The sequence below is a fragment of the Lampetra fluviatilis genome, chromosome 31 (genome assembly GCF_964198595.1).
Source record: "Lampetra fluviatilis chromosome 31, kcLamFluv1.1, whole genome shotgun sequence".
Taxonomy (NCBI): domain Eukaryota; kingdom Metazoa; phylum Chordata; class Hyperoartia; order Petromyzontiformes; family Petromyzontidae; genus Lampetra; species Lampetra fluviatilis.
Genome location: NC_136305.1, coordinates 8,817,302 through 8,843,831, shown reverse-complemented (window position 1 = coordinate 8,843,831; position 26,530 = coordinate 8,817,302). Strand labels below are relative to the sequence as shown.

Below are 26,530 nucleotides of genomic sequence, written 5' to 3'. Positions count from 1 at the left end.
CACCTTCTGCTGCACTTTGAGGGCAGGAAAATTGTACTTTTTGCAGGTTAAATTTCGATTTAAAGCTTTTGTGACTGCAGGGATTCCTCTTCTTGGTTCTTTCGGTAAAGTCACGTAGAAGAGAAATAATAAAATAAGAATAAAAAATAAAACATAATAAAATACAATTCTCACGACTTTTCGGCCACAACGCAAGCAGCCGTCCTCAGGTGAAGAACAGGGCTGTCAGAAAGACAGCGTCCCCTTCATTGGGACACTGTCTGTGGTTGAGTCGGTGACTGCGTGGGTGATTGTGCCGTTATTATTTCTCTTCTCCGTGACTTTACCGAAAGAACCAAGAAGATTTTTGCATGTTGTTTTATCACGGAATTTTAGGTCAAACTTGTTGCCGCAAGAATGTTATTGGACCCTTGCGTCAGGATTTCATGGTGAGCAGCAGGGGGGGTGGGGCCCACAGCTCCATTCGGGCACCCAGACAGTGGCACGAGGGGGAAACAAACAGACTGGCAGCATAGGCGTCACGTTGTTTAATCTAATGTCACATTGAAGGTTTACTGTCACTGATGTCACCTGTAGGCTCCTCTACCTACTGCAACAAGAAAACTCCAGCCTACAATTGAAGACGGAGTGTGCGATTGTGCTTGGGAGTTTAGCTATGGGCACGGAGACCAATATCAAGTCCCTCTTGGATTGCCAGACCGTGCCGGTCTTGTTACAAGGTCAGCTCACACCCTTCACAGCCAATTATAACTGTTAAACAGTGGCAGATATCGTGTGTTAGTTGCACATATTAACAGTACGCTACAGTGTTGTTTTTGATTACCATTCTGCAATACCAGCACATAGCTTTGCACCACTGCATACGGGTTTTTGAAAGTTATTTTTTTTATAACACATGTGTTTCATTAATTCCTTATTTACTTTACACATTTTTTACATTTTTCCAATTGTATTGATAACATTTGACCGATGTGATTTGGATATCGATTTAAAGCTTTCGTGACTGCAGGGATTCATCTTCTTGGTCTTTTCGGTAAAGTCACGTAGAAGGGAAATAATAAAGTAATAAAAATAAAACATAATAAAATAAAATTATCACGACGTTTCGGCCACAACACAAGCAGCCGGTCCTCAGGTGAAGACAGAGCTGTCTGAAAGACAGCGCTCCAATGAACACTGCTAAGCTTGGCAGCGTATTTTAAACATCCTGCTAATTCTCTGACATTAACACAGCTTTTTCAATGCTAAATTCTTCTGTTGATATGTAAACTCCTTTGCCAAGGCGCTCTTATCCTCCCACTCAGCTTAAAATACGCTGCCAAGCTTAGCAGTGTTCATTGGAGCGGTGTCTTTCAGACAGCTCTGTCTTCACCTGAGGACGGTGATTTGGATAGTATGTAAAATAGGTTTCAAAGAACTCACAGGCATAGTTTTCCAAGTTTCAAGTTGATGTTGTTTAACTGGGAGAGCCCAGCATTGGTTTCATTTGCAACAGTGGCCGACGTCATTGAAATGACAAAACCAAAAACAAAAAAACAATTACATCAATGAAGACGATATAAATTAGCGCAAACTCAACCGCTGTGCTGCTTTACATGTTGTTTATGTCGTTTATTGTGAATTTCGGTCACAGTTCCTATGATCACTGTTATATTGCTTATGGCTTTATTTTGGTGATTTCGAAAACGTTTTTTGATTTGGCCATGTTTGTTTGTTGTAGTACGGAGTTAGAATGATGGCTTTAATCTAAGTTGTCTTGTGGTTGTTGTTGTTTGACTTGCATCCCACTGGGATTTTTGCACACAGCGTTGGTGTACGGTGCTTTTTTTCTGGAAGACTTTGCAGTTTTTTCCTTCATTTTTCTGTTTGCGCATAGCCACTTTAAGATGTTTTCTTGTTCATGTTTTTGTTTGTTGCGGTTGCACCCGATTCAAGAGCTGAATGGCTCACAGGGCTATACCAAATAAATTAAACTGAAACTTCTATCTCTGTTCATTCTGCCGTGTGTCAATGTGCAGGTCTTGTGCATCCAGATTTGAACTTCATCAAGGCGTGTTTACGCTGCCTTCGGACGATCTTCACCAGCCCCGTGACTCCCGTGGAGTTATTCTACACGGTACGAACTCAGGATGCTTGCATTTAATTTACAACCCTCGTGATGTGACATTGAATCGAAATGATCATTTGCACATTTAACTACAAGTCGTTCTCAGGTGCTGTCTAGTGATAAAAATGAAACACATTCCTGTGGAGGGAGCTGGTAGGAACGTCGGGTTGCTCGGTCAATGGCCAGGGTCAACGGCGGCGTGGTGTATTTCGCAAATATGGCCGACTTGTGAGGGCGGGCACAAGCCGGCGTGAGTAGGTTAAACGTTGAGTTTTATAAGGGCACCACAGAGTGACCAGCCCCACCCTCCCCACCCAGCCCCTCCCCACCCTCCCCACCCAGCCCCTCCCCACCTTCCCCTCCCCATTCAGCCCCACCCTCCCGACCCAGCCCCTCCCCACCCTCCCCTCCCAACCCAGCCCCTCCTTCCCCACCCAGCCCCTCCCTGCACGACGGACACAATAATCCCCTGTGGGCTGGTGTAACCAGGAGGTTCCTACCAGTAAAAAAGTGAAAATACTATATTATTTTGATACTATACTCTTTGGCTCTTTCGGTAAAGTCACGTAGGTAGAAAACTATAATTTATAAAAATAATACTATATTATTTTATTATGGATTATTTTAAGATTTTAAAAGTAGGGGGAATGTGCACCTAGTATCTGTTTTCGTGGGAACATTAAACGTGGCAAAATAAAACGTTATTTATATCAGCTGAAGTAACTACAAAAGGGATGGAAACACGATTTAGAAGTGTTTGAAAGCCTCTGGTCCGATTAAAGTAATGCGTGAGACCCAGACACGAGCCCCTCAGTAGACATTGGGTCTCCCTTCAGGAAGATGCCAGGATGCAACATGCATAGCCAGCATGCAATGCGCCAGGAAATGTAACTTTTTTACTTTTAATATAAATTAGTTTATGCGTAAATTTTGAAGCGTTCGTCTGTTACGCAATATCTACTGATGGCCAACTTAAAATTTAATTTTGAAATATTCTGAAAAGTAATTTTCTATCAGGGCCCCATGGAGTATACGGTGTCAAAGTGCAGTCTCCAACTATCATTCACTCCATCTGTGGCCCCTCTGTGTGCTCTGAAGAAAGGCCGTTGCCTGAAACGTTGCATCATATTTTTACTGAAAAATGTGTTGTGTTTCTTGTTGTTTAGAAGCATAACGCGTCATTCATTTGTAATTAGAAATCAGCTAAATATGTAGCGATACTTTGTTCTTACCGTAGAGATGCGGTCGCACGTGGTGTCAGTCCAAATAATTTATCTTTGCTGTGTGTGTGTGTATAGGATCACACCGTGGTTCCTCATCTCATGGGCCTCCTCAACAAGACCCGCTTCACTCAGGAGTTCATCTGCCAGATCTTCGCTCACTGCTGCAAGGTTTGTGTCTCATACACAGCCTAATGGCAACCCCGCAAGGGAGATGGCAACAATCATCGAGTCAAAATAATTAAAGGGTCAACTGGGGATGATGAAAATACTTGGTAAAGCAGAATATTAGGTGACCGTTGGATTTCACGCCACCCATTTGTGTGTGCCGTACCGGCAACGTTAGGTGATCGCCAGCAGAAATTGCCCCAATGGTCTGTGTAGGCTATGAGGGTGATCTTTGTCTCATTGCATGTCTATAGCACAATTGAACATAATTTGGAGGAGAAAAAAAATATTTCTCTGACAGGACTTCAATCTGCCCTATAAAAACCACAGCAGTGAACTTTATATCAACTTCAGACTGCGTCCATGTGAAATGGGTTGGCGGTACAAACCGGTCATGTAGTACGTGTACAGCCCGTTTGTCAATCCACTGCTGGATGGTGGTTTCCCCTCACCACAGAAGGCTGTGGTTATTCAAGCATAATTCGCCACGCTGGTCAGTGTCGGCTGGTGAAAGCGAACAACAATATGTTTTTTGTTCACTGCCCCCCTGCTAACCACAACGCCTGTAACACCTGCTCTTCACTTGGTGGTCGCCCATCCGAGCGCCGTGCAGGCTCAGATTCGCTTAGCCTCTCGGCTCTCGTGAGATCCGGTGCATTCCGGTTGGTGTGGTCGTAGGCTTCCCATTAATGTGAAGTGTGAATGTCTGATTTTTTTTTTTTAGAGTGCTGAGCATCAGACGTTTTTGTTCAACAGCGGAGCAGTGCCCACCATCGCCCCCTTGCTTGCCTCCTCCATCTACCGGGTATGTCCTCTCACTGTTGCTTCTCAGTGCGTATTGATGCTGTCCTGATCGTTACTGCACTGAATATTCATCGAGTCGTTTCCAGTTGTGATAAAGCGCTTTTGTGAGGGTGAGAAAACAAACAGGCCGGGCAGTGGTGGCATGACGTCCACCTGTAGTCCAGCACTGGATGTGAGCGTTGGTGGATCACACAGATATTTTGACACCCCCTTCCCATGGCTGTCATAACCCTGGTTCGCCAGAAGACAGTACAGCAAGTGGAAAAAATCTGTTTACATTTATAAAGGGATAGAATGTTACCCCCTCGATAAGTGGGTTCTCTCCAGATGCTTTGGTTTCCTCCCACATATTAACTTTCCCACAAATTTGGTACCGTTTTATGGACCCTGAGGTGGATGGGTGGGATGAGTCAACGCCCCCAATTAGGATTATTAACTGCAACATTCTGACTGTGATCCACCCGCTCTGCCACCAAACCACGCGGCCGGTTTGAGTGTGAGCAGCGATGAATGTTCGTCGCCAGTGCTGCAGCGAGATGCACATGTGCTGTGGAAACAGCTTTGCGCACTGAAATGAACAAAGATTTATCAGGGTAAAAATGTTGATCACTTTTATTGAACAGTATTGTAAGATCTCTAGCTGAATATAATTGGGTAAAATTGTTGCTGTAAATAAATAAAGTACATTTTATATATTAATTCCCCCAGAAAACGTTTACTAAGAATGTTTTGAAGAAAGTAATTAAAACAAATGAATTGTGGTCTTTGTAGAAGGCAAACCGTGTGATCCAAATTATTACATTAAACACAACATATTTAGGATAATGATTGGCTCTAGTCTTGCGTGTATATTTTTAAACCACTGCCTATGAGGCGTTTTAATTAATACACAAGATTACTGTTCAGTAAATGTCTCTTGAGGCAGAGTGTTTTGATATGTTTATTTTTATTTTATCTGTTAAAATGTTTCATCTGCAAAATCCCTTGAGCTGGAACCTCTCATTTGCAAGGGTGTCCAGAGTGTCGATTGACACACATACACATATAACTACAGACACATATACACTTGTACACATCTACATGTACACACACAAATATACAGAAATAAAAACCATCAAAAATCCCCACAGTCTTAACAGACTGTTATGGCAAGTGCTGTTAGTGAGCACCTATGGAGGCAGACACGGCACACGAGGGGATGGGTGGCCAGCACCAAGCCCGGCTGCATTTGTCTCCCTAGTGGCAATATTTACACACTACACCAGGTATTCATTTGAGGCTGAGTCCACCTAGGGGAGGTTCAGGACCGTTTCAGATCATTGTCACTGGTGTTGGCTGTGAGCGGGAATCGAACTCGGGTCGCTGGGTTCGTAGCGCAGTGCGCTAACCGCTACACTACTGCTCCCCACACGCATACACAGGAAACGTAATGACATAAATACAAACACGTGTGTGCATCATGGCCACCGGTCCGCTCTGTGCAGGTGAAGATGCAGGCCATCAAGTGCTTCGCCGTGCTCACCTACGAGAACCCGCAGGTGGCGCTGGCCTTGGTTGACGGTAATGTTGGCTATGCGGCCACGTGTCCTTCGTGCTGCCACCACTGCCCAAGTTTGTTGACTGTCGATGCTCCATTCGTCTATAAAAGCCAACACAAACTTTATTCCAAGTGACGTGTGTGTATTCAGTGTGAAGTCTTGAGGTTTGCTTTTGTGCTGCTGTTATAATTTGTTATTCTTCAAAATGGTAAAACTAAATATGGAAGTTTTTCTTGATTTATTTTCACTTTCGCCAAATTAATGTCCTTGTGTTGAGGGTCTGATTCGATACAAACAACAATCCAGTTTAGTTTTAATTATATTAACTTGTTTATTATTGCGTATAGTTTCTGTATCATTTGTACAATTATCTTCACTCAACATAAATGTGTGCTTACATTATACTTTATTCTTCCTCGCCTGCATAATTTGACGCACGTAATCGATGCATCATTACTTGCATCACAATTTAGGGTATTTATTTAAGTTGCCGATATAGCAGTCTCCTGCCAATCAGCTAAAAATGACTGTTGTGATTTTGCAGTGATTGTCGATGGAGAGACGCTGCCGCAGGTGTTTGTGAAGATGATGCGCAGGGATCAGCCAATCGAAATGCAACTCACCGCCGCCAAATGGTAGGCAACTGTGCGATTCGTAGCCCAGTGTAGGAGCGTTTATCTGTGGCCATGAATGCAGGCCCTTTGATGGACAACACATGGGCCTGTAGGACTTCACCTGGCCAGCGGAGTTCAGAACACCATCAGGATCCTCAGGTGTCTCGATAGGAGTCACGTTTGCCAGCCACCCTGAAACAAAAAGATTATCCAGATTCTTAGAGAAATACCATAACACATGCTGTGCCTCTCCCCTGCTTGCTCCGTTCCATGCACACGATCGTCACTCCCTTACTCTCCTGTCACCACTACCATGGCTACTGTCCCCCCGCCCCCTAATATTCACTCTCTGTGATTCTCCCACCCATGTTGAGGACTCGATCTACCAGACCAACTGTTCCATCTCATCCACACTTTGTGCAACCACCACACAGCAGGTCACAACAACACACTCGCACGAACTCACACACATTAACCTACTCGCTCACTCACTCCCTAACCACCTGTGCTCCGCAACTATAAAACAAGATGAAAGTTCCACTCATGCTGTGCCATGCAAGCACGTGGGATGCACCCAATGCGGCAATTTAAATTCACAAACTGAACACGTTGTGTAACAACAAAGCTTCTGAATGAAAATTGTATGCTGTTAATGTATTTAAACATTACAATTATATAATAAATGTTTTTAACTATGCTCTATCTTCTTGGTTCTTTCGGTAAAGTCACGTAGAAGGGAGATAATAAAATAATAAAAAATAATGCAGAATAAAATAATACAATTCTCAATTCTGAGAATTAATAATACAATTCTCAATTCTGAGAATTGTATTATTTTATTATGTTTTATTTTTATTATTGTATTATTTCCCTTCCACGTGACTTTACCGAAAGAACCAAGAAGATGAATCCCTGCAGTCACGAAAGCTTTAAATCGAAACTATGCTCTATATTACGTACATATAATTTGTTCTTTTGCACGCATTTGTTATCTTGTTGTTTGACCTGGACTCGTGTAAAATGTGTTGCTGTCACAGTTATGCATTGCTCTGAGTAAGCGCCAATGAACGTCTGTCCCCCCCCCACTCCGACAGCTTGACGTACATGTGCAGGGCCGGGGCACTGCGCACAGATGACGCCATCATCGCTCTCAAGGTACACGCCCGACCTTTTCACAGATACCATCTTCAACAGATATGATGATCATCAGTTACATATCCTACGGAGCTGACATTTTCCATTAATGACGGCTGTTAGTTTTCACTTTGCAAATGTAAGTGCTTCTGTTACCGCCTGTTCCATTTTATTTGTTTTTATGATCGAGTGTTTTTTGTACTGTTATACCTTGCTAGGCTTACATTCATGACTCGGTTCTCCACCTGAAGAAGATTGTTCGTCTCAGTGGACCCTTACCTAGTGACAAAGATTGTACTTGCCGCTTGCATAGTAAATCATATTCATTCTGAAGATGTTAAAATGTATGTTGGGTTGCCCAGGAGTGCATGGGTCAGGTCTCCCAGCCTCTACTTTAATCATACAGGGATTTGGGCCATCATTTTCAAAACAAGCACCGAAGTTGCGGTGTGTAACATAGGATGTGTTACAGTATGTGGAGTATGCAATACGGTCACATGCAGTAAATTGAACCGTTAAGACTGTAAACTGGCCACGTGGCACGCACCTGGCCTACCTTCGTGGTGGCGCATTCTTTCTGAGTCATGAGCAGTGGTGAATGTCCTTGCTTGACCTACACAGTTCATCAGCAGCTTCCTACCGGCCGTGACAAACATCTGGCCTGTTGGCACACCGATGCACCTCGCACACAAACTATTGTGTCTGCTTTGCGTTGCAGACCCTGCCGTGCCTGGTGCGGATGTGCAACAAGGAGCGCCTGCTGGAGGAGCGAGTGGAAGGGGCCGAGACGCTGGCGTACCTCATAGAGATGGACATCGAGCTGCAGAGGCTCGCCAGCATCACCGACCAGCTCATCACCATGCTGGCCGACTACTTTAAATACCCGACACCCGTCAGCCCCATCACTGACATCAAACGGGTACGACCAATGATAGCTCTGCAAGTTGAGTCGTTTAAACTTGATGCATTGAGAGGGCTTATTTTTTTAAATATGTATTTCTGCGTTTCGACTGATGTAAGGTCGTTTCCAGTTTCACTCGTGTGTATTTGCACCTGCTTTGTAATCCAAGCGTGCTTTTTGGTGGTTATGCTGCTTGTTCAGCACTTTATCCTGTCAAGGCTTTTTAGCACACACTGCTTACCGACGGCGTTTTTAGGAGTTGAATTAGATGCCCACAGCAGTGCGTGGCAGGGGCTTTATTGCATCACTTTGGCATGCTAAAATCCACGCTGTGTTCCCCTGCTTTGCCTCTTCCTGTCAGCTGGATCACGATCTGAAGCATTCTCACGAGCTCCGGCAAGCAGCCTTCAAGCTCTATGCGGCGCTGGGGGCTAACGACGAGGAAATCCGGAAAAAGGTGAATGAGGCTAAAGCGGCCTGCTTGTGCCAGAAATAACACGAGCCTAACAACAACCCTCTTAAAGGAGCTGTACGAAGCAGCGGCAGCAGCAGCGGCAACAGTAGCGGCAGCAGCAGCAGCGTTACCCCCTCGGTAGCAGCTTGCCAACATCTGTTACTTGACAGCTTGGGCCGCCACTCGTTTATCTGCTACAGTTGACCCTGCTTAAGTAGAAAAAAACGATTTCTACCAAGTTACAGGGATTACAGTTATTCATTTTTCCGAAGATGCTCGTGATGATGTCGTTATTGGCAACCGCAGTGTTAGTCTCGGGAGTTCCTCCTTGGGAGCACAGTAGGTGTCGTGTTCTTGCTCGACAGGGAAGTGCTTCTTTACGGCAGCGCTGAGTAAACTTGCAACAACCCCTTTTGTTTATGGACGGAATGGATTTCTGTTGCTAATCATTACTGAATTTGGACTAACTACCTGGTCCTCAGAATTTTACTTTTAAACCCACCAAATATATATTGCTTAAAGCATTTTTAGTCCTCATTTTAATAAATCGGCGCTGAGCAGATAAAAGTGTTAACTGTTCCAAGACTAGTGGCATGCTCCTTGGTGAATATGCTGCACTGAGCCGGGTGGATTAGGCGTTCAACTCTGCGCACAGATTTAGTTGCCGAATGCCAGCAAATGTCTTAACTCGGTGATGCCTCGTTTTGGGAGAAAAAGCTAATAATCACAAACATGATACACTGCACTTATTTTCTTCAATAAAATGTCACGTGGAGCTGCTTCTGCATTTCAAAAGGAAGGTAATTTGCATTTTAAAAATAGTTATTGTCAGGTATTTGATGTGTAACGTTAGAAACCCTGTCGCGTTGTCCAACACACTCAAGTGAATGCTTCTTGCACGGTTTGAACCGCGTGTCCTGTGTGGTAATGGTGTCAGCTGCTACGACACAAACACTGCGTTCTCGTTGAGGAATCTCTTGTGCTGTGCCATGTCGATCGTCCCGAATGAATGGCATCTGTCTCTATTTTCACTTTGTATTTTGAACTGCGAGGAAGCCACACGATTCGATCGTTGCTGGGTGACGTGGCATGCCATGGGGTGGTGGTCACCATGTGGTCTATGCGCCAACGCAGTGCATGAAATTTGAGCCTTTTTGTCCGAAAAATACAGGTCTCCCTTCTCTAAGCAAAGCGTTAATTTAGAGGATTTTTCCGAAGCAGTTTGAGTACACCCTCATGTTTTTCTCGATGTATCCGAGCGCTGGGCTTCTGTTTTCCCGTGGACGTAAACAACATGAATTGAGTGTGCGTGGTGTCGACCTTGAAGCGAGTGTGTCCCTGTGACTGCCATGGGAACATTTCCAGCACTTAATTGCTGTTCTGTTTCTCACTGTGAAGGTGTCATCAATAAAGTGTGAAAAACAACCAGGTAGCTTGTTCTGTTGTTTGTTAATTAGAGACTGTAATTATGCATTATTGCCTGAGTCGTGGCAGGTCTGAGTGGGTTGAAGGTTTTGCAGACTTGCACCGCTTTGAGAACACTCACCAAAACGTTTCGCATAGGGTGGCAGCACATGCCTTCCAAGAGTCATCGTCCTGGTACTATCTTGGTATTTAACCACACACATCAGCGATTGTGTTCCATTGTAAAGTACATGCATCTTGTCATAAAAAGCACACGAGGTTTAAAGCTAAGAAATCGTTGAGTGAAGGTTAGGCGAGGTGTACAGAATGTGTGTGGTGAGAGGACGCTGGCTGAATGGACACGGCTCTGCGTCTCTACCATGCTCCCGTGCTCCGTGGCACTAGACAACACTGGCACAACAAAATACCACCAAAACGTGAGCACAGATGCGCAATATAAACTCCCAGTGCTCTATTAAGGGTACGGCAACAACAAGACTATGTATCAGCGCTGTTAACATTCAAAAGTTAAATGTGCTGCACACGAGTTGTTAGTCAATGTAAAAACTGGAATTCATATTTCAAATCACAATGCTGTAATAATGTATTGGTCACAATCAGTAAACACGTCGGCTGCTATAGAAGTCCAAGTGAGATTAGTTGACGATCCATCCTGTGTGTGTGTGTTTACAGTGCTGTACACTTACATTGTTCTCAGCTGCACAAGACAGGCCCTCTCGGTCCATGTCGGCACATATGCTGGGATGCTTCACGTTGAGGTTGCATTAGGATAGTTTGCGTTAACGTTGTGTGTGGATATGGGTCCTACGAGGCAGTGTTGCCGTGGGTCTCGTCGATCTCATGCTACGGCGGCTCATTGTTGGATATGTACAGAGCAGAGCACCTCATGATGATGCTGCAATACACAGATCACTCTGCACTTAATGCATTAATGCGACTACACTGTTCTGATGGATGAGTGTCCTTGTATGATCAGGAAATAGTAGTTGCAGTATGTGTTGTACAAGACTTAAAAATCATCAGAAGGCTGGATATTATTATGCCGAGGTTTTGATTGGCATTGATGTCTCTGGCCGGTGGAAATGTTTAAGATTCTGGATATTTTGTGCGTGTTTCTTCCAGCAGCGGTAATTAACACGCAGTGTTTTTATTTCCTTTTCGTTAGACCTTCCAGGTTGCTCTTGGCATCAGCATTTCCCTCCGTCGTTTGACTTGGGGCTGTCGCGACGACATGACACCCCGGTGTGCGGTGGCGCGGCCGGAGTTTCTTCGCCCTCCCTCCCATGGCCTTTGACGTTCCGCGTGCGTTGTTGCGTGCACGTGACGGAGCGCTGTCTCTTGAGGCCTGCGACGTGAACGATGACACGGAATGAAATAGCAGGCTCCGACGTGTTTCTGTTTTGCTCGTGGCAGGCAGTGAACGCGTATTCCTCAGGCTGTTGTCAGTTTAGGGCGGTCTACCACTCGCACGCATGGCATGACCTCCTGGCTTGATGTTGCACTTTCGAAAACAAAGCTAGAATGATTAGTTGTTTTGCATTTATAACCGTAGCATTTTGCCGATTGGTATATGAATCACGTGTTTATCCTTGTTAGCGGTAGAATATGGAGCCAGTTACATGTTTGTTACGATTTCTCACCTCTCAGTGACTGGATTTCCAAATTGTTTTGTTGCAGGTAATTGAGACAGAGAGTATGATGGACCAGATTGTAACTGGTTTAGCAGATCCAGTCGTCAAGGTGCAGTTGGCTTCTGTCAGGTACGAGATGCTGTGTGCAGCTTTGCTTCCTAGTCTAGGCTTACCCATGGACGCCACACGACATTTCTCTCTAACACGACTAATTTACAGTACATCGAACGAGGCGTAATGTCTGCCTATTTATCTCGTTCATTAAATTCTCCACAACGACGCTAATTATTATTTTGAGTTGTGCATCACGTAGCTTTGTCTCGAACTAGGACCCCGTGTCTTAACTGAGACGGTCCTTGCCTTTAAATATCTGGCAGTTCGGCAGCATTGGTTCGAGTGAACTTGACTTTGCTGATGAAACGCCAAACGTCAAAACCACACCTGTCAACCCATACGGTTTACCCGTATTTTTGTGCAGGGAAATTGAGTTTTCAGGTCCATACGGCGTACAGCCGTTTCAATATGGGCAAAAAGATGTTCTATATGTTTGTGTTTTTACCTTGCGATGGGACTTTGTAGGATGAACGTTGAGATTTATAAGGGCACGGGGTGACCAATAAGGTCGGAATTGGTCTGTAATAAGGTAGCGCACTGATAAGGGGTTGACAGGTTTTGCGAAACTGATCCAGAGTTTGTTTACGTTTAACCAATGCTGCTGGAATTGTGCAACCCCATGAGGCCATGTGGCTGATGTGATGTGCACATTTGGTTTTATGAGGAGGGACAGATCCGTGAAGGAGGCGTGTTGCCTGCTTATTCATTGTGTTACTTATGTTCTCCACAACGACGCTAGTGATTCTATTGTGCTGTGTACTAATTACATCGGTGCCTTGGGCGAGCTACTCCATGATGTTCTTGTGCAATGATATTGCGAGCACCTTTTAGTTGTAAACATTGTAATCCTCGTTGATTGCCTTCATTCAACTGCTTTAAAATAAAGCTCGTATCCATAATAGATTTTTTTGGGTTGGATCGCGTAAATATACAGTAAATGTGTATTAACACGATCTAACCCAGAAACGTCCATTATGGATTATTTCGGTCGCGAAAGCCTACATGTTAAAACTGATTAACACTCATGTTGTATTGTTAAGTGGAGATATGTGTGGCATTTGCTTGTTCCACCGTGGCACGCCTGGTAATTGCAATTAGTATAATTTTCACGTGAAATGTACGTTTCACGTTGAGTGCTTGCTTTGTTTGCCATACGTGTAGTAGCTGTGCGACATACACTCAGATATGCACACGTGCCCAAGTCACTTTGGTTAAACGGTTTTGAAACCAAGAGTAGGGTCCGACAGTGGAGTCGTTTACTGGTTGATGTGGTTTAAATAGGGTTAGAGATATTTCTCCAAGACATCCATAAAGCACCGGGTATCAAGGCACCCGTGACACCGGGAGGAACGGTCATAAGGGGTCAAATGATGAAGATGGACTTGACAAACACCATCAATCCCTGCAGCAGTGGGAAATAAACACACGTGCAGTGCAATTGGTAGCGATGAAGAGCACTGCCCATTACATTCATGGTAAATAAAGAGCGATCCAGGTGGGTTTAGAGAGTCGATTTGCCTGAAGGGGAGAAACCAACGACCCTGCTCACGATGACAAATCGTGCTCGTCCAGTGAAGAAACATTCACTGGGGGACGGTCCCTGCTCTGCCCGGCTACTGACCGCGCGTGCGGGGCAAGGACGGTCGTGGCGTCCACCTTGCCTCTGGCTGCCCCTCATGCCCACGCTGCCATGTCGGACGTGTAGGTGTCTGCACAGCCTCTCCCGTTCTGTCCAACAACTGCGAACGAGCTTTCAGGACCACGCTGTCTGGAAGCCACTGATGAAGGTGAGCATTCCGGAGTCGGCACACTGCCATGCGTGTGCGGGGTGGGGGGGGGGTCACTCCCGTGCGGTCACTCCCCGTCAACGTGGTCACCCTCGTGCGTTCACTCGCCCGTGGATTCTCTCTGCTCGTGTGCGGTCACTCGCCCCGTTGTGGTCAGTCACCGTTCTCTGCCGATTCTTCTTCTGGATACGAGTGTTATTTTAAAGCAATTTTCAGACTCTTATTATTTGTGATGATGTAAATAAGCCGAATTGTTATTTTTCACAATGCGCAATGTTGCAGGGAAACCCCGGCAAGTCGGATTTCACATCTAGCTGTTCTGGGGCCGGCCAAATAAATGAACATCTCTCATAGATTTAAAATCTATGAACAAATAAAAATACTCTATACTTAAGAATATATATTGCAATATACAATGCATAATAAAGTACATAAGATCATGTTAATTTATGCAAAATATATAATTGAAGTGTATTGAAAGTGATGAAGGTGGCTTAGCATGTGGGTTGCTGTTGTGTTTGATGCCGATTTTTAAAAAAATTGCGGATGGCCGGACTTCTTCAGTGAGCAGGACCAGGTCTGCCCCCTAGCATCAGAATCTTTATTTAGACTGGAGGAGGAGGAATCCGATGAGCTATGAAGCTCTTTTTCACAGATGTCCAGCAGGGGCGGGTCAGCAAGTTATAACAACAAACAATACAAAAAAACGATAGGAGTGAAAAGTAGAAAAAAAGTCGCTAAAACTATATAAATATATGTGAATCTTATTTAAGTACAAATTGCATAAGTACATATATTCCTGCCGATTGTTCAACACTAAGTGCAAGCTCGGGCAAGGCAACAGCAAAAAACAGTCCCAGAACACACCAAGACAATAAAATTGCACGTAAAAAATGTAACTTGATGCACGGTTAACTATGGATACGTGGGTAGTCCGGCTATCCGGGGTTGTGCTGTGGTGCACATGCCGTGGTGTTTTGCTACATGAGACTTGGGCTGTCTCGGCAGTGTGAGGCTCAGAGGGTCGAACAGGAGGCGAACTCGGAACGGGTTAATCTGAAATGTTTTTTGTTCGTGAACAGGGCCCAATGTTAAAATGGGCTTCTCTGTTTCCAGCTGTTGCAGAATGCTCCAGATGACGTGCTGATGGTGGCCTCTTCAACACTCTGTAACCTCCTGCTCGAGTTTTCGCCCAGCAAAGAGGTGTGGGGGCTCGACAGACACAAAGTGGCTCGTGCCACCGCTCCGTTCCCCCTAAGCCGTCCTGGTCCTTGTCGTCCTGGTCAATGTCGGAAGAATGAGGCAGTGGCGCTATTTTTCTCGAGGAGTGGGAGAAACGGATGTGAAGGAACCATGATGTACTCTTGTCGTTTTGTGATGAAACTCAACCCATATCTAACGGAGAAGGTCCTTGCTTATCAATATTTGTTGTCCACCAAGCCTCGCTGCTGCTGAAACACTGAATATGTATCACTGTTCTAGATTTGAAGTTTTCGTGACTGCAAGGATCCATACTATTTGGTTCTTTCGGTAAAGTCACGTAGGTGAAAATAAAAATAATAAAAATAAAATGAAATTAAAATAACTAAATTAAATCACGACGTTTCGGGAGCAACACAAACCTCCGTCATCAGGTAGGACAGCCACAGCTCCGGCTTTGTTCTCACCGGCCGTTGGTGATTGGTTGGTGGCACTCAACCCCGCCCCTCCCCCTCCACACCCTCCGCCCCCCTGGCTCCTCCCCGCCCCCCCCCTCTTGCCTTATATAATATCTTGTTACGAACAGCTCTTGTCCAAAGAGAATATATCACTGGTCCAGAATTTGCTTGTATTGAACTAATGTTGCCGAACAAATGCACTTCCAGAAGGACCGCGTGACCAATGGGAATGGGTGAAAATATTTTAATAATAATGTGGAGGTAACACATTTGGTAGGGAGGCAAATGATCTTAATGTTGCCAATTGTCAATTGAGTTCTGTGTTTTTCAGCCGATCCTGGAGTCCGGAGCAGTGGAGCTGCTGTGCAGCCTCACGCGCAGTGAGAACTCCGCACTCCGTGTCAATGGCATCTGGGCCCTCATGGTAAAGTCCGTTTGAATTTCGTCATCACTCAATGAAGCCTTAAATTTCGATTTAAAGCTTTCGTGACTGCATGGATTCATCCTCTTGGTTCTTTCGGTAAAGTCACGTAGAATGGGAACAATAAAAATAATAAAATAAAACGTAATAAAATAATTCTCACGACGTTTCGGCCACAACGCAAGCAGCCGTCATCAGGTGAAGACCCCGACAGACCTGGTCTTCACCTGATGACAGCTGCTTGCGTTGTGGCCGAAACGTCGTGAGAATTATTTTATTATGTTTTATTTTATTATTTTTATTGTTTCCATTCTACGTGACTTTACCGAAAGAACCAAGAAGATCAATGAAGCCTTGTTGAAATGGAATAATGCTGGTGTTCAAAATAATCCATGCCTCGATTTTCCTGGCTGGCTGCTGTGCTGGGCTCCTCTGCCCTGAAAGTCTCCCACAATTTGGGTTTAGGTCTTCTCTTCCCCTTGGTTGCCGGACTCACGGAGACCACCCCAGTCGCCCGTCTTGCCAGTTGGCCCTTAGTACCATAGTCGTATTTTTGATGCCAGTAAGTTGCTCCACCTGGGCAGACCTCTAGGTGAGTTGATGTTTACAAACAGGGTGACGATGAGGGTTATTGTGTGTACATAAACATACTTGTGAAATTTGTTTCTGTTTTTATTGCCATGACTGTGACATTGATTAGTTCTGCATTGGTTTGTAATTTTATTCAAGAATCAATTCTTTTTTGGTTATAGCGAGGTGTTTTGTAGAACATGTATTTGATACAACGGTGACGAGATATTACATGCAACAGATACACTTCAAGAATAATCAATATTCACACGCCATATTTGATGCGTGTACCACAACTAAGAATCATTTACCAGAGAATTGATGCAGGTCATCTCGATATACTGCGCTGTATTGAACGTCCCCTGTGGCAGACAGCTGTGTGTAATCGGTTCTTTCCTACATCTCTGAATAATTTTTTGTGACAATATTGGATTAGTCTGATTTTAGACGGTAAACAACACTCTATTCTAACTTATTTTACGTATTTTTTTTATGTGTATACTATTTATCTAAAACGCCTTCTAGTTTGTTATTGATGGGCTGAGCGTGGACTTTCTCCTGCTTAGATCCCTACTGGGTTTGAGTTTCAGCCCCTTGCGCCATGTGTCCAGGAACAATATGTATGTACGTACGTAGCCAAGCTGGGAGGGGGACATTCAGGTGTGAGCCTTTCCAAGACTCTACTTGTTAATGATTGAAGATGTGGATTTTGATTGATCGCATTATCTTAGGAGCATGTGCCTGTATTGCAAAGCGGAATAGAATCTAGTTTTTTGACAATTAATATTGCACAATATTTTTAAAAGAGTGTAAAAGTTTCGCAAGAAAATTCGCACCATTCATTTAAGTTCAGAATTGTTTGCTGCATGTCAGGGGTGATGATATTCTTGAAACAAATTGACAGTCGATGCCTCTGTTGTGCAGAATATGGCTTTTCAGGCAGAGCAGAAGATTAAAGTGGACATACTCCAGGGTCTGGGCACCACGCAGCTCTTTCGACTGCTTTCAGACTCCGATACAAATGTGCTCATGAAGACTCTGGGACTGCTGCGCAACCTTCTGTCCACCAAGCCGGTGGGTGCCACATTTCCCCCCTACCACGTGCAGCTCCACGCTGTCTGACGGACACATGGTGCGTACCGGTCCACTCCATTGACAATAGTCGCTATTTCCGTTCGGCAGCTCATAGCGTCTGATCACTCGGACAGCGAGATTTGAACCTCGCAGCTCTGTGGTTAGCGGTCCATCGGTTTGGAACTCGCCTACCTACTCACCTACTCATCCACCCATTCACCTACTCAGCGGTCCGACGGCCTGGATCGAAATGCCACTACACGTTCGAGACTCTTCAGAGACAAATGCAAGACAAAATAGTTTAATCGACCTTAGAATGTATGAATATTGCACATTTGTGATAACCTACGTGATAAGAGTTGCGCGTTTGTAAATGTACTTAAATTCACACGGAAACTATTGCAGGTTGCGAGTTCAAATCCCATGTGGGGGGTTGACTCATACCATCATCCCCCCAGGGTCAATAAAGTTAGCACCACTTTGTGGGGACGTCGGCAGCGGTTGTCCTGTGTATAGACTTGCCCCAGCCACAGAAAGGAGTTATGCGTTTCCTCATTTGAGCAAGAACCCACTTTTAATTCTTTTTTTGCAAGATACACTTAATCTCAGACTGTTTAAAAAAATAGTTTTCCTTTTTGTACAAGACATCGAAGAGGTGACCCAGTGGCAAAAGGGTCAGGAGTTTAGAATGGATACTTTGTTTGTGGCTTGAGGCCGATGATACAATTACAATAACATTTAAGAAGATGAAACGGACGTGACCTGTGAATGTTTATTTCAGTAAGGGAAGGTCGACTGAAGAAATTCCCATTTTAGTGCAAAAACACATTCCTGCGGAGGGAGCTGGTAGGAACGTTGTGTTGCTCGGTCAATGGCCAGGGTCAACGGCGGCGTGGTGTATTCCGCAAATATGGCCGACTGTGAGGGCGGGCACAAGCCGGCGTGAGTAGGTTAAACGTTGAGTTTTATAAGGGCACCACGGGGTGACCAGCCCCTCCCACCCTCCCCACCCAGCCCCACCCTCCCCACCCAGCCACACCCTCCCCACCTAGCCCCTCCCCACCCTCCCCACCCAGCCCCTCCCTGCACGACGGACGGACACAATAATCCCCTGTGGGCTGGTGTAACCAGGAGGTTCCTACCAGTATGACTGTCACCTGCTGGCTCTTTCCACAGCACATTGATCAGATCATGAACAGCTACGGCACGCACATCATGCAAGCGGTGACTCTCATTCTGGATGGGGAACACAACAGCGACATCACGGAACAGGTGTGGACAGGTGTACCTCTGCTTTCATTCGTGTTTTTGCTTCTGCTCATGTTTACACGGCTATAAGGACAAATCCTTGTTCTCATCAAGAGGGGTATTATCTGGCCCGCGAGAATAAGGGTGCTAAAGTCTAGCAAATGCATTGTCGAACTCGCACTGAATGCGTGCGTGGTATTGTTAATGCATTAATTTTAGATTTCAAGCTTTCGTGACTGCAAGGATTCATACTCTTTGGTTTTTTCGGTAAAGTCACGTAGGTAAAACAATAAAATAAAATAAATGTAAACAACAAAATTAAATCACGACGTTTCGGAGGCAACACAAGCTTCCTTCATCAGGTGTTAATGCATTGTTTATCTGTAACACAATATGGCATGGCCCGCGAGAATAAGTGTGCTAAAGTCTTGCAATGGCATTGTCGAACTCACACTGATTGCGTGCATGGTAGTGTTAAAGCATTGTTTATCTGTAACACAATATGGCAAGGCCCGCGAGAATAAGTGTGCTAAAGTTTTGCAATGGCATTGTCAAACTCGCACTGAATACGTGCGTGGTATTGTTAAAGCATTGTTTATCTGTAACACAATATGGCATCGTCGTGTGTCGCGATCTCCCAATTGTGAACGTGCAGAGTATCTGATATCAGTGGTTGCCAGCCTGTGCTCCACAGACCACTTGTGGAAGTGGGTCACGGCTCTCGAAAGGTTGGGATTTACTGCAAATCAGGGACCAAGCACCATGTGGAAAATGTTTCCCTACAAGGTGTTAAAGTATGCCTCTTGGAATAAAAAAATTACTGCTCAATATATCAATCTTTGCTGTTGTAATAATTTTTCTATAATGGCACAAAGAGGTGAACAGTTACCCAACGCAGTTCCAGAGGTTAAAGTCTCATCTTCTGTTCAACTTACGCAATGCTATTTAGTAATTGCATTCCTATGGAGATGATTTCACGTCATCTCCACTGTTAATGTTTACTCTGCAGACTTTGTGCATCCTCGCCAACATCGCAGATGGCACCGTGGCGAAGGAATGTATTATGTCGCACTCGGACATACTGCAGAAAATAAAGCACTACATGGTGAGCATTGCCAGAGAGAAGCACGTGGATAACATTCTGCCCTGAACCTAGTATTCGGGATACACAACAGTTGGTGTATGTGTGTGTAAATATGCGTTCCAAGTTGCAAATATACGCTGCAAGATCATCAGAATTATTGGGTTGTAACAATGGGTGTGATTAAAGGAAATGTGCAATTTAAAGTACGTAGATATTAATCCACAAAAAATATTCTAATGCAAATTGATTAACTTGACAATTACTATACATCGATGATAAAATGTTAATTGTATTGAACTGTAGTCTCTTGTAATGCTGCTGTGTATATACAATAATGACCTGTAGCTTATATATTTTTTTTTTACGGATTGCAGTCTCATGCAAACGTGAAGCTGCAGATTGCTGCAACATTTTGCGTCTCCAACTTGGCGTGGTCGGAGGAGGAAGGTAATGTGCACTGTGTTTCCGTCTTACCCCACTACACAGTGACTTCTCGTCCTCACTACTATTCAACTTCTCGTCTTCACTACTATTCAACTTCTCGTCTTCACCACTATCGCTCCTGGTTTTCAACAATGGCATCAATCAACACGTATTGCTGTAATTCGTCAAACATCCCAATGTAGGACCCACGGAGCTTGGGAAATTATTGGCCCCGGTTCTTGCCGCCTTTCCGCTTGTCTGTTGTTTTCTTGCGCCGACGTGTGAACACTGTGCGTGTTTCAACATACAGTGCGCATGACTGACGCTGCATACTAATAAAACACTTATTTTATACCTCATGGAAATGACAAAGTTTTGGTTCAACCCTAAGATACCCTCTGCTGCTGGAGTTCAATATCTAGAATTAATATTATCTGAAATGTGCCTGCTGCGTACGGGATTGTCGCCAACGTGAGCGATCGCGGGATGATGACTGCAGTGTGTGAACCCTGTGCGGTTGCGGGGGGCAGGGTTTTTCGAGAGGCAGGAGCGGCTCCGCTCTCTCGGCTTCCTGGAGGTCCTGCAGAGGTTGGCGCAGGCGCCGGACGTGGCGCTTGCAGATAAGTGAGTCCCATGTGGCACGGTGGCGGCAGCTCAGGGTGTTGCGATCCACGTTTATTAATTAAAAACTGCTTTTTGTGTTTAGTTTGTTGTCCTTCCCCCGCACCTCCAATTAGCGCAGTTGGCTATGTGTGGTGTGTAAGAAGTTCAACGTTCAACCTCTCTGTGTTTGGCCTTCCAATCCTGCTGCGTAAACTGTACCGCGTGCGATGCCACCCCTGCGGTGCAACGCTTACCACACTGGACCTGCGGTCCAAATATTGCCGGGTTCACTCTCCTGGTGTGACATTTGAAAGTTTTTAAAATCGCTTTGCCTCTGTCCACCCAGCGGTGTCAATGGGTTCATCGCAGTCCAGTTGATCAGCAGGTCACACACGATGAGCAAAGTGTGGGTACTCTTACCTCTTCCAAGGTGTTTGGCCAGTGGGGAAGAGTAGGCCAAACTCTCCTCTATTGGACACCGTTCTGCCAGCAGTGGCATGATAAAGGAATCACAGGGCCCCACCGTTATCCTTCGTTTTATGGAGTTGTCGCTTGTCTGTGAGAAAATGGGAAACGTGGCGGTGCTCATCTCCATTGGCATCCCCGAGTCAGTGATGGGGAAGTGCCACATTTTCATGGCCAAGGCCACTATTAACTTGATGACCACGATGGGGTACTGTACTAATTTTATCACCTCCAGAGGGATGATTGGCTAAGGGCAGAATTTTGACTGTGTTAAGTGCAGCTGATTCTCGGAAGTTGGTAGATTTCTTAACTAGTCCATGTTTTCATATCCCTGGTTGTTGAAAATGACCACAGAACTCTGACTGAACAGCGTAATCGAACTACGGGTGTTATCAGTATAGGGCCCCTTGGCTCATTCAAGGTAAACGTTTGTACATATATAATGTGTCACTTTTCAGGAACTATACTTTTGATCCATTTAACATATGATTATGCCATACTTATCGAGTTTTACTTGAAACCTTAAATGTGACATGTCTTAATTAAAATACTGTGTTTGTCTTCATTGGCAGGGTGAAGATGACTCTACAGCATTTCTCTTAATGTTGGAGGCTAAAGGTTTTCATATATATGTACTTTCATATACTTTGTACATACGACTTAATGACCGTATTGTCAATTAAATACTGTAAAGTTTATGGTTCATTTATTCTACATATTCGACGTTTCACTTGTCAGAAGTTGTTGATTTAATGTCAAGGTAATGTGCACAGAATCCGTATAAAGGTATTTTCAGCTTGTTTGAAATACCTATTTGGCATTCATGGGATATATGGTATTTATCCATTTGCCTTCATATTATTTGCCACTGATACTCTCAAGTGTAAACGAATTGTAATATTGATGTAATAAAAATGATCTACTTTAATGTTTGTTATAAACATATTTTGGAATTGCATGTATTTACCTTGAAAGATAAAAAAAAAAATGAACGTGAATGATGAATTCAGTAAATTCCCGATGTCAGAGGCCGTGAGTTCTCTGCTACCCTTAAGTTTTTTGTGGAAGAAGCATCTGTCTCTGTCTCTATGTGTTTCTCCGTGTCTTTGTGTGAGTGTATAGGGGAGCAGTAGTGCAGCGGTTAATGTGCTGCGCTACAAATCCAGCAACCCGAGTTCGATTCCCGCTCAAGGCCATCGTTGACGATTATCTGAACCGTTCCTGGGCCTCCCCTAGGTTGACTCCGCTTCAAATGAGTACCTGATACGATGTGTAAACATCCCTTCTGGGGAGACAAAGGCAGCCTGGCGTGGTGCTGGCCACTTAGCCCCCTCGTTTGCCGTGCCGGCCTTCACAGGTGCTCGCTAACAGCACTTGCCCCAAAAGTCTAAGGCTATACGGGGGATCTTTGTTATGTGTGTCAGTGTCTCCGCGTCTGTGTTTATCCACGTATCCATGTGTGTCTCCGAACCTCTGTGCGTGACCGTTTGCCCAACTGCACGTGCACGACCAAGGGAATTGAGATGGCCGGGGATGACGGCTGATGGTCACTGAACACCTGGGACTCTGCCGCGGCAGTGTTTCACCAGTTGCGAAGCACCGACCTGCACGGTCAACAAATATTACTTTCTACAGAGTCGTGACAGAAGGAGTTCGGCACACGTGTGGGTAGTGTCTTTAGGTGGGTGTTTCAGAATAGGAATATTTATTTAGACTGGAGGAATCCGATGAGCTGTGCTCTTTTTTTCAACGGTTTTGTTCAACGGTTTTATTTTTTTAACTTCACGTGTGTTTGTCGTGGTCAATCTTGTCATCAAAAGTTAGTCTACTTCCTGTTGTCCAATCAATTCCAAATTTTGCACACGTACTCAGATCCGGTGACAGTGCATGCCTGTTTTCGGCATCAAATCATCAATGAATTGCCTCATTTCAAGCAATTACTATTTTTGTATGGACGGCTTATTAATTATATATTTTGTGTACATCAAAAACGCCGCGGTCCCTAAACTGTGGAATCGGCTCGCACAAAAAGCAGGCGCCACGTGTCTCAGGCGTCATTGACGTACTTCTCGACCGTAAGTTAAACGAAGTTGTTAATAAAACCGTTGTAAAATTTTTTTTTTAAGGAGTTTCTTTTCACAGGTGTCTAGTAGGGGTGGGTCAGCAACTTGCAACCACAAGCAAAAACGATAGGAGTGCAAAATAGAGAAGAGGTAAGCAAGTCACGAAAATATATGTAACTCCAAATTGCATAATTACAAAGATTACTGCGGATTTTTCAACACTGAATGCAAGCTTGGGCAAGGCATCAAAACAACAAGAAGAACAGTCCCAGACCACACCATGACAACACAATCCCTCAATAAAATTGCACATTCAAATTGAACTCGCGATACACGGGTAAGATCCAGAGTTACAATTCACATTTGCAAATGTGGTATTCAGCACCAATCTGCTTCAATATCTTTTTTGAAGGAAGATATATGATTTTAAGGGAGGAAACAAAGTTACAAAACGGTGCTGCTGCAACGGCAAAGGCTTTGTCACCAATTCCAATTATTGTCACCTATTCCAATTTAACAAGGACCAGCTGTAGGAACGGTAGCCAACAGACCCCAGGTAACAGATTCGTGTCCCTTGTATCTGCCCGGTCTCCCACTCTTCCACCATCCGGCGTGGGCATAGCTGATGAAAAAATAGATGTATAGGGTGAAAATTGCCATTGCTTTCTATTTATATACATAAAAAAACTTGTATTTTAAATATCACTGGAGACGGGACGAGTCATTTTCAGGGTGCCCAGTGAGAAAATGTGTCATGGCACTCCGATTAGCACCTCCGATTAGCACCGTTGGCTACGTACGATGCGAAAAAAGTTCAACATACATACCTACACACACATATCCTGTACACATATACGTACCTCCTATATACCATACAGACTTGAGGCAAATGCTGTTCGCGATCACCTATGAGTGCCGATGCGATGCACGAGGGGGTGGTGTGGCAAGTACACCCTACCGTCTTTGTCTCCCCAATGGTTATTTTGTACCCAGGACCGGTTAAAATATTCCTCCCCATTATTGACTGAGAGGGGATATAACTCGGGTAAAACACAATTACTTATTCCTAACCATGCTAAAATATATCGTACCATGGTTAGGAGTACCTTCGATTAGCACTGTTGGCTATGTACCGTGTGAAATAAGTGAAACATATACAGTACATAATAGGGTTTTCCATTTTTTCTGGCAACAAAACTGAAACCTTTTTACAAGGAATCATGTCTGCATTAACCACAATACTTGTGGTCAGAATGCAAAAAAACCACACTAATAATATATGCATTGTCCTTAAAACTGATTGGTCCACACCAGAGACAGCTTTCTTTTGAGCCTCGTCTCAAACGGTGCTAAACCAGAGGACACCAAAAGGCGTACAGCTCAAAGACAATGCGCTATCAGAATAATGAGGGCTCGGGGTAAGCATCTACATCATTTGACCTCCTTTGCCAGTACCAAAATATAAGAATAGGTTTTTCCCCTTTTTTCTGGCAACAAAACTTAAACCTTTTTACAAGAAAGCATGTCTGCTGGATTGTGTGAGGAGCTCACAAATCCTTGCAAGACCTGGATTCAGTCCCATCGGTGAGCTACTCCGGCAGGCAAGGCTGCGTTGGCTGGGTCATGGAGCCCGCATGCCCAGCCACGGCATGCCCAAGCAACTTTTGTTCAGCCGGATAGAGGGGGCTAAACGGACGTGGGACAGGATAGAGAAGAGATGGAGTGATGTGGCACGATAGGTTGTGCAGCTGAGTGGACTTGCCGATGACCGGTACCAGCGCTGTCAAGATCGGCCTCTGTGGAGGAGGCTCGTGAAGGATGCTACTGGGCAGTCGCCCTCCAGCAACAATGGAGGGCGGAGGAGCGACGCTCACAACAACGAGCGGAGCGCTGGGTGGATAAAGCACAGCAAGTTGACAGTCAGGGGCAAAGGTGGTGCATCGGCCACTCATCTCAGTCGACCCGTGGCACCTGGGTCTGCCCTATGATCTGCCAGCGGGCGTTCGACACTTCACGTGGCCTCAACGTGCACATCAGGGACGTGCGGTCAGGGGAGGGAGGGGAGGCAGAGCCTCACCTGTCATACTCCAATGAAAATAGCTGTTACGAAAAGTAAAAAAAAGAACAATCAAATAAAATAAATATTAAAACTTTTCCACTGATCTGTTTCAATGTCATTTTTGTACGATTCCAATCATTTTTATGGTCAAAATCGCCAAATTTCTCGGAGCTCCGCTGCACATACAGGAAGAGACGAGAGGTGAGGCAGCGCCAAGCTCAGCCTCCCTCTGATTGCGCAACCCCTCAGTAACTGGATGGAGCACGGGCAATAAGCGCGTGCTCGTTGCTATCTCAGTACGTCACCAATGTAATGTCTGTAGTTCCCTTCATTTCATGTCCTTGCCTTCCATACTCCAGGTAACTTATTTCACGTATTTGTATAAAGATATTTAGGCTCGCTGGTCTCGTCATGAAACTGCAATGAAAAATCACCAGGGGAGGCAGCTATCACATCTGCCTCACTGAGGGGGGGACGTGTCTAACACGCCCCCCCCCTCAGTGAGGACACGCCCCCCTCAGTGAGGACACGCCCCCTCTGTGTGAACCTGGCTCTGACACGAGCCAGTGCCTCCCCAGCCATTGACCTCACCGCACGTCGCTGGTGCACATAGCCTGGCACAAGCACCGTGGTAACGTCACTGCCACTTAGTGGCGAATGGCGGTTGTTGTGGGTTGTGATCTGCAGTGTGGTGAGTGAGTGGATGAGTGTGTTGTGATCTGCAGTGGGGTGAGTGAGTGGATGAGTGTGTTGTGATCTGCAGTGGGGTGAGTGAGTGTGTGAGTGTGTTGTGATCTGCAGTGTGGTGAGTGAGTGGATGAGTGTGTTGTGATCTGCAGTGTGGTGAGTGAGTGGATGAGTGTGTTGTGATCTGCAGTGGGGTGAGTGAGTGTGTGAGTGTGTTGTGATCTGCAGAGTGGATGAGTGTGTTGTAATCTGCAGTATGGTGAGTGTGTGAGTGTGTT

General features: G+C 45.0%; 1 protein-coding gene across 1 annotated transcript in view; it reads left to right on the top strand.

Annotated features, from left to right (window-relative positions):
* The window catches only part of ARMC8 (armadillo repeat containing 8), a 32,734-nt gene extending 10,273 nt beyond the window's left edge, over positions 1-22,461 (top strand). The window contains exons 4-22 of the mRNA XM_078871042.1: positions 577-719; positions 2,019-2,116; positions 3,406-3,498; positions 4,220-4,300; positions 5,784-5,859; positions 6,382-6,472; positions 7,546-7,606; positions 8,304-8,504; positions 8,848-8,943; positions 12,043-12,125; positions 13,816-13,897; positions 15,014-15,100; positions 15,887-15,979; positions 17,471-17,620; positions 18,797-18,892; positions 19,878-19,973; positions 20,327-20,399; positions 20,906-20,999; positions 22,016-22,461. Of these exons, the coding sequence (XP_078727168.1) occupies positions 577-719; positions 2,019-2,116; positions 3,406-3,498; positions 4,220-4,300; positions 5,784-5,859; positions 6,382-6,472; positions 7,546-7,606; positions 8,304-8,504; positions 8,848-8,943; positions 12,043-12,125; positions 13,816-13,897; positions 15,014-15,100; positions 15,887-15,979; positions 17,471-17,620; positions 18,797-18,892; positions 19,878-19,973; positions 20,327-20,399; positions 20,906-20,999; positions 22,016-22,046 (1,825 nt within the window). The 3' untranslated portion in view covers positions 22,047-22,461. The remainder of the gene's footprint in view (positions 1-576; positions 720-2,018; positions 2,117-3,405; positions 3,499-4,219; positions 4,301-5,783; positions 5,860-6,381; positions 6,473-7,545; positions 7,607-8,303; positions 8,505-8,847; positions 8,944-12,042; positions 12,126-13,815; positions 13,898-15,013; positions 15,101-15,886; positions 15,980-17,470; positions 17,621-18,796; positions 18,893-19,877; positions 19,974-20,326; positions 20,400-20,905; positions 21,000-22,015) is intronic.
* The last annotated feature ends 4,069 nt before the right edge of the window (positions 22,462-26,530 follow it).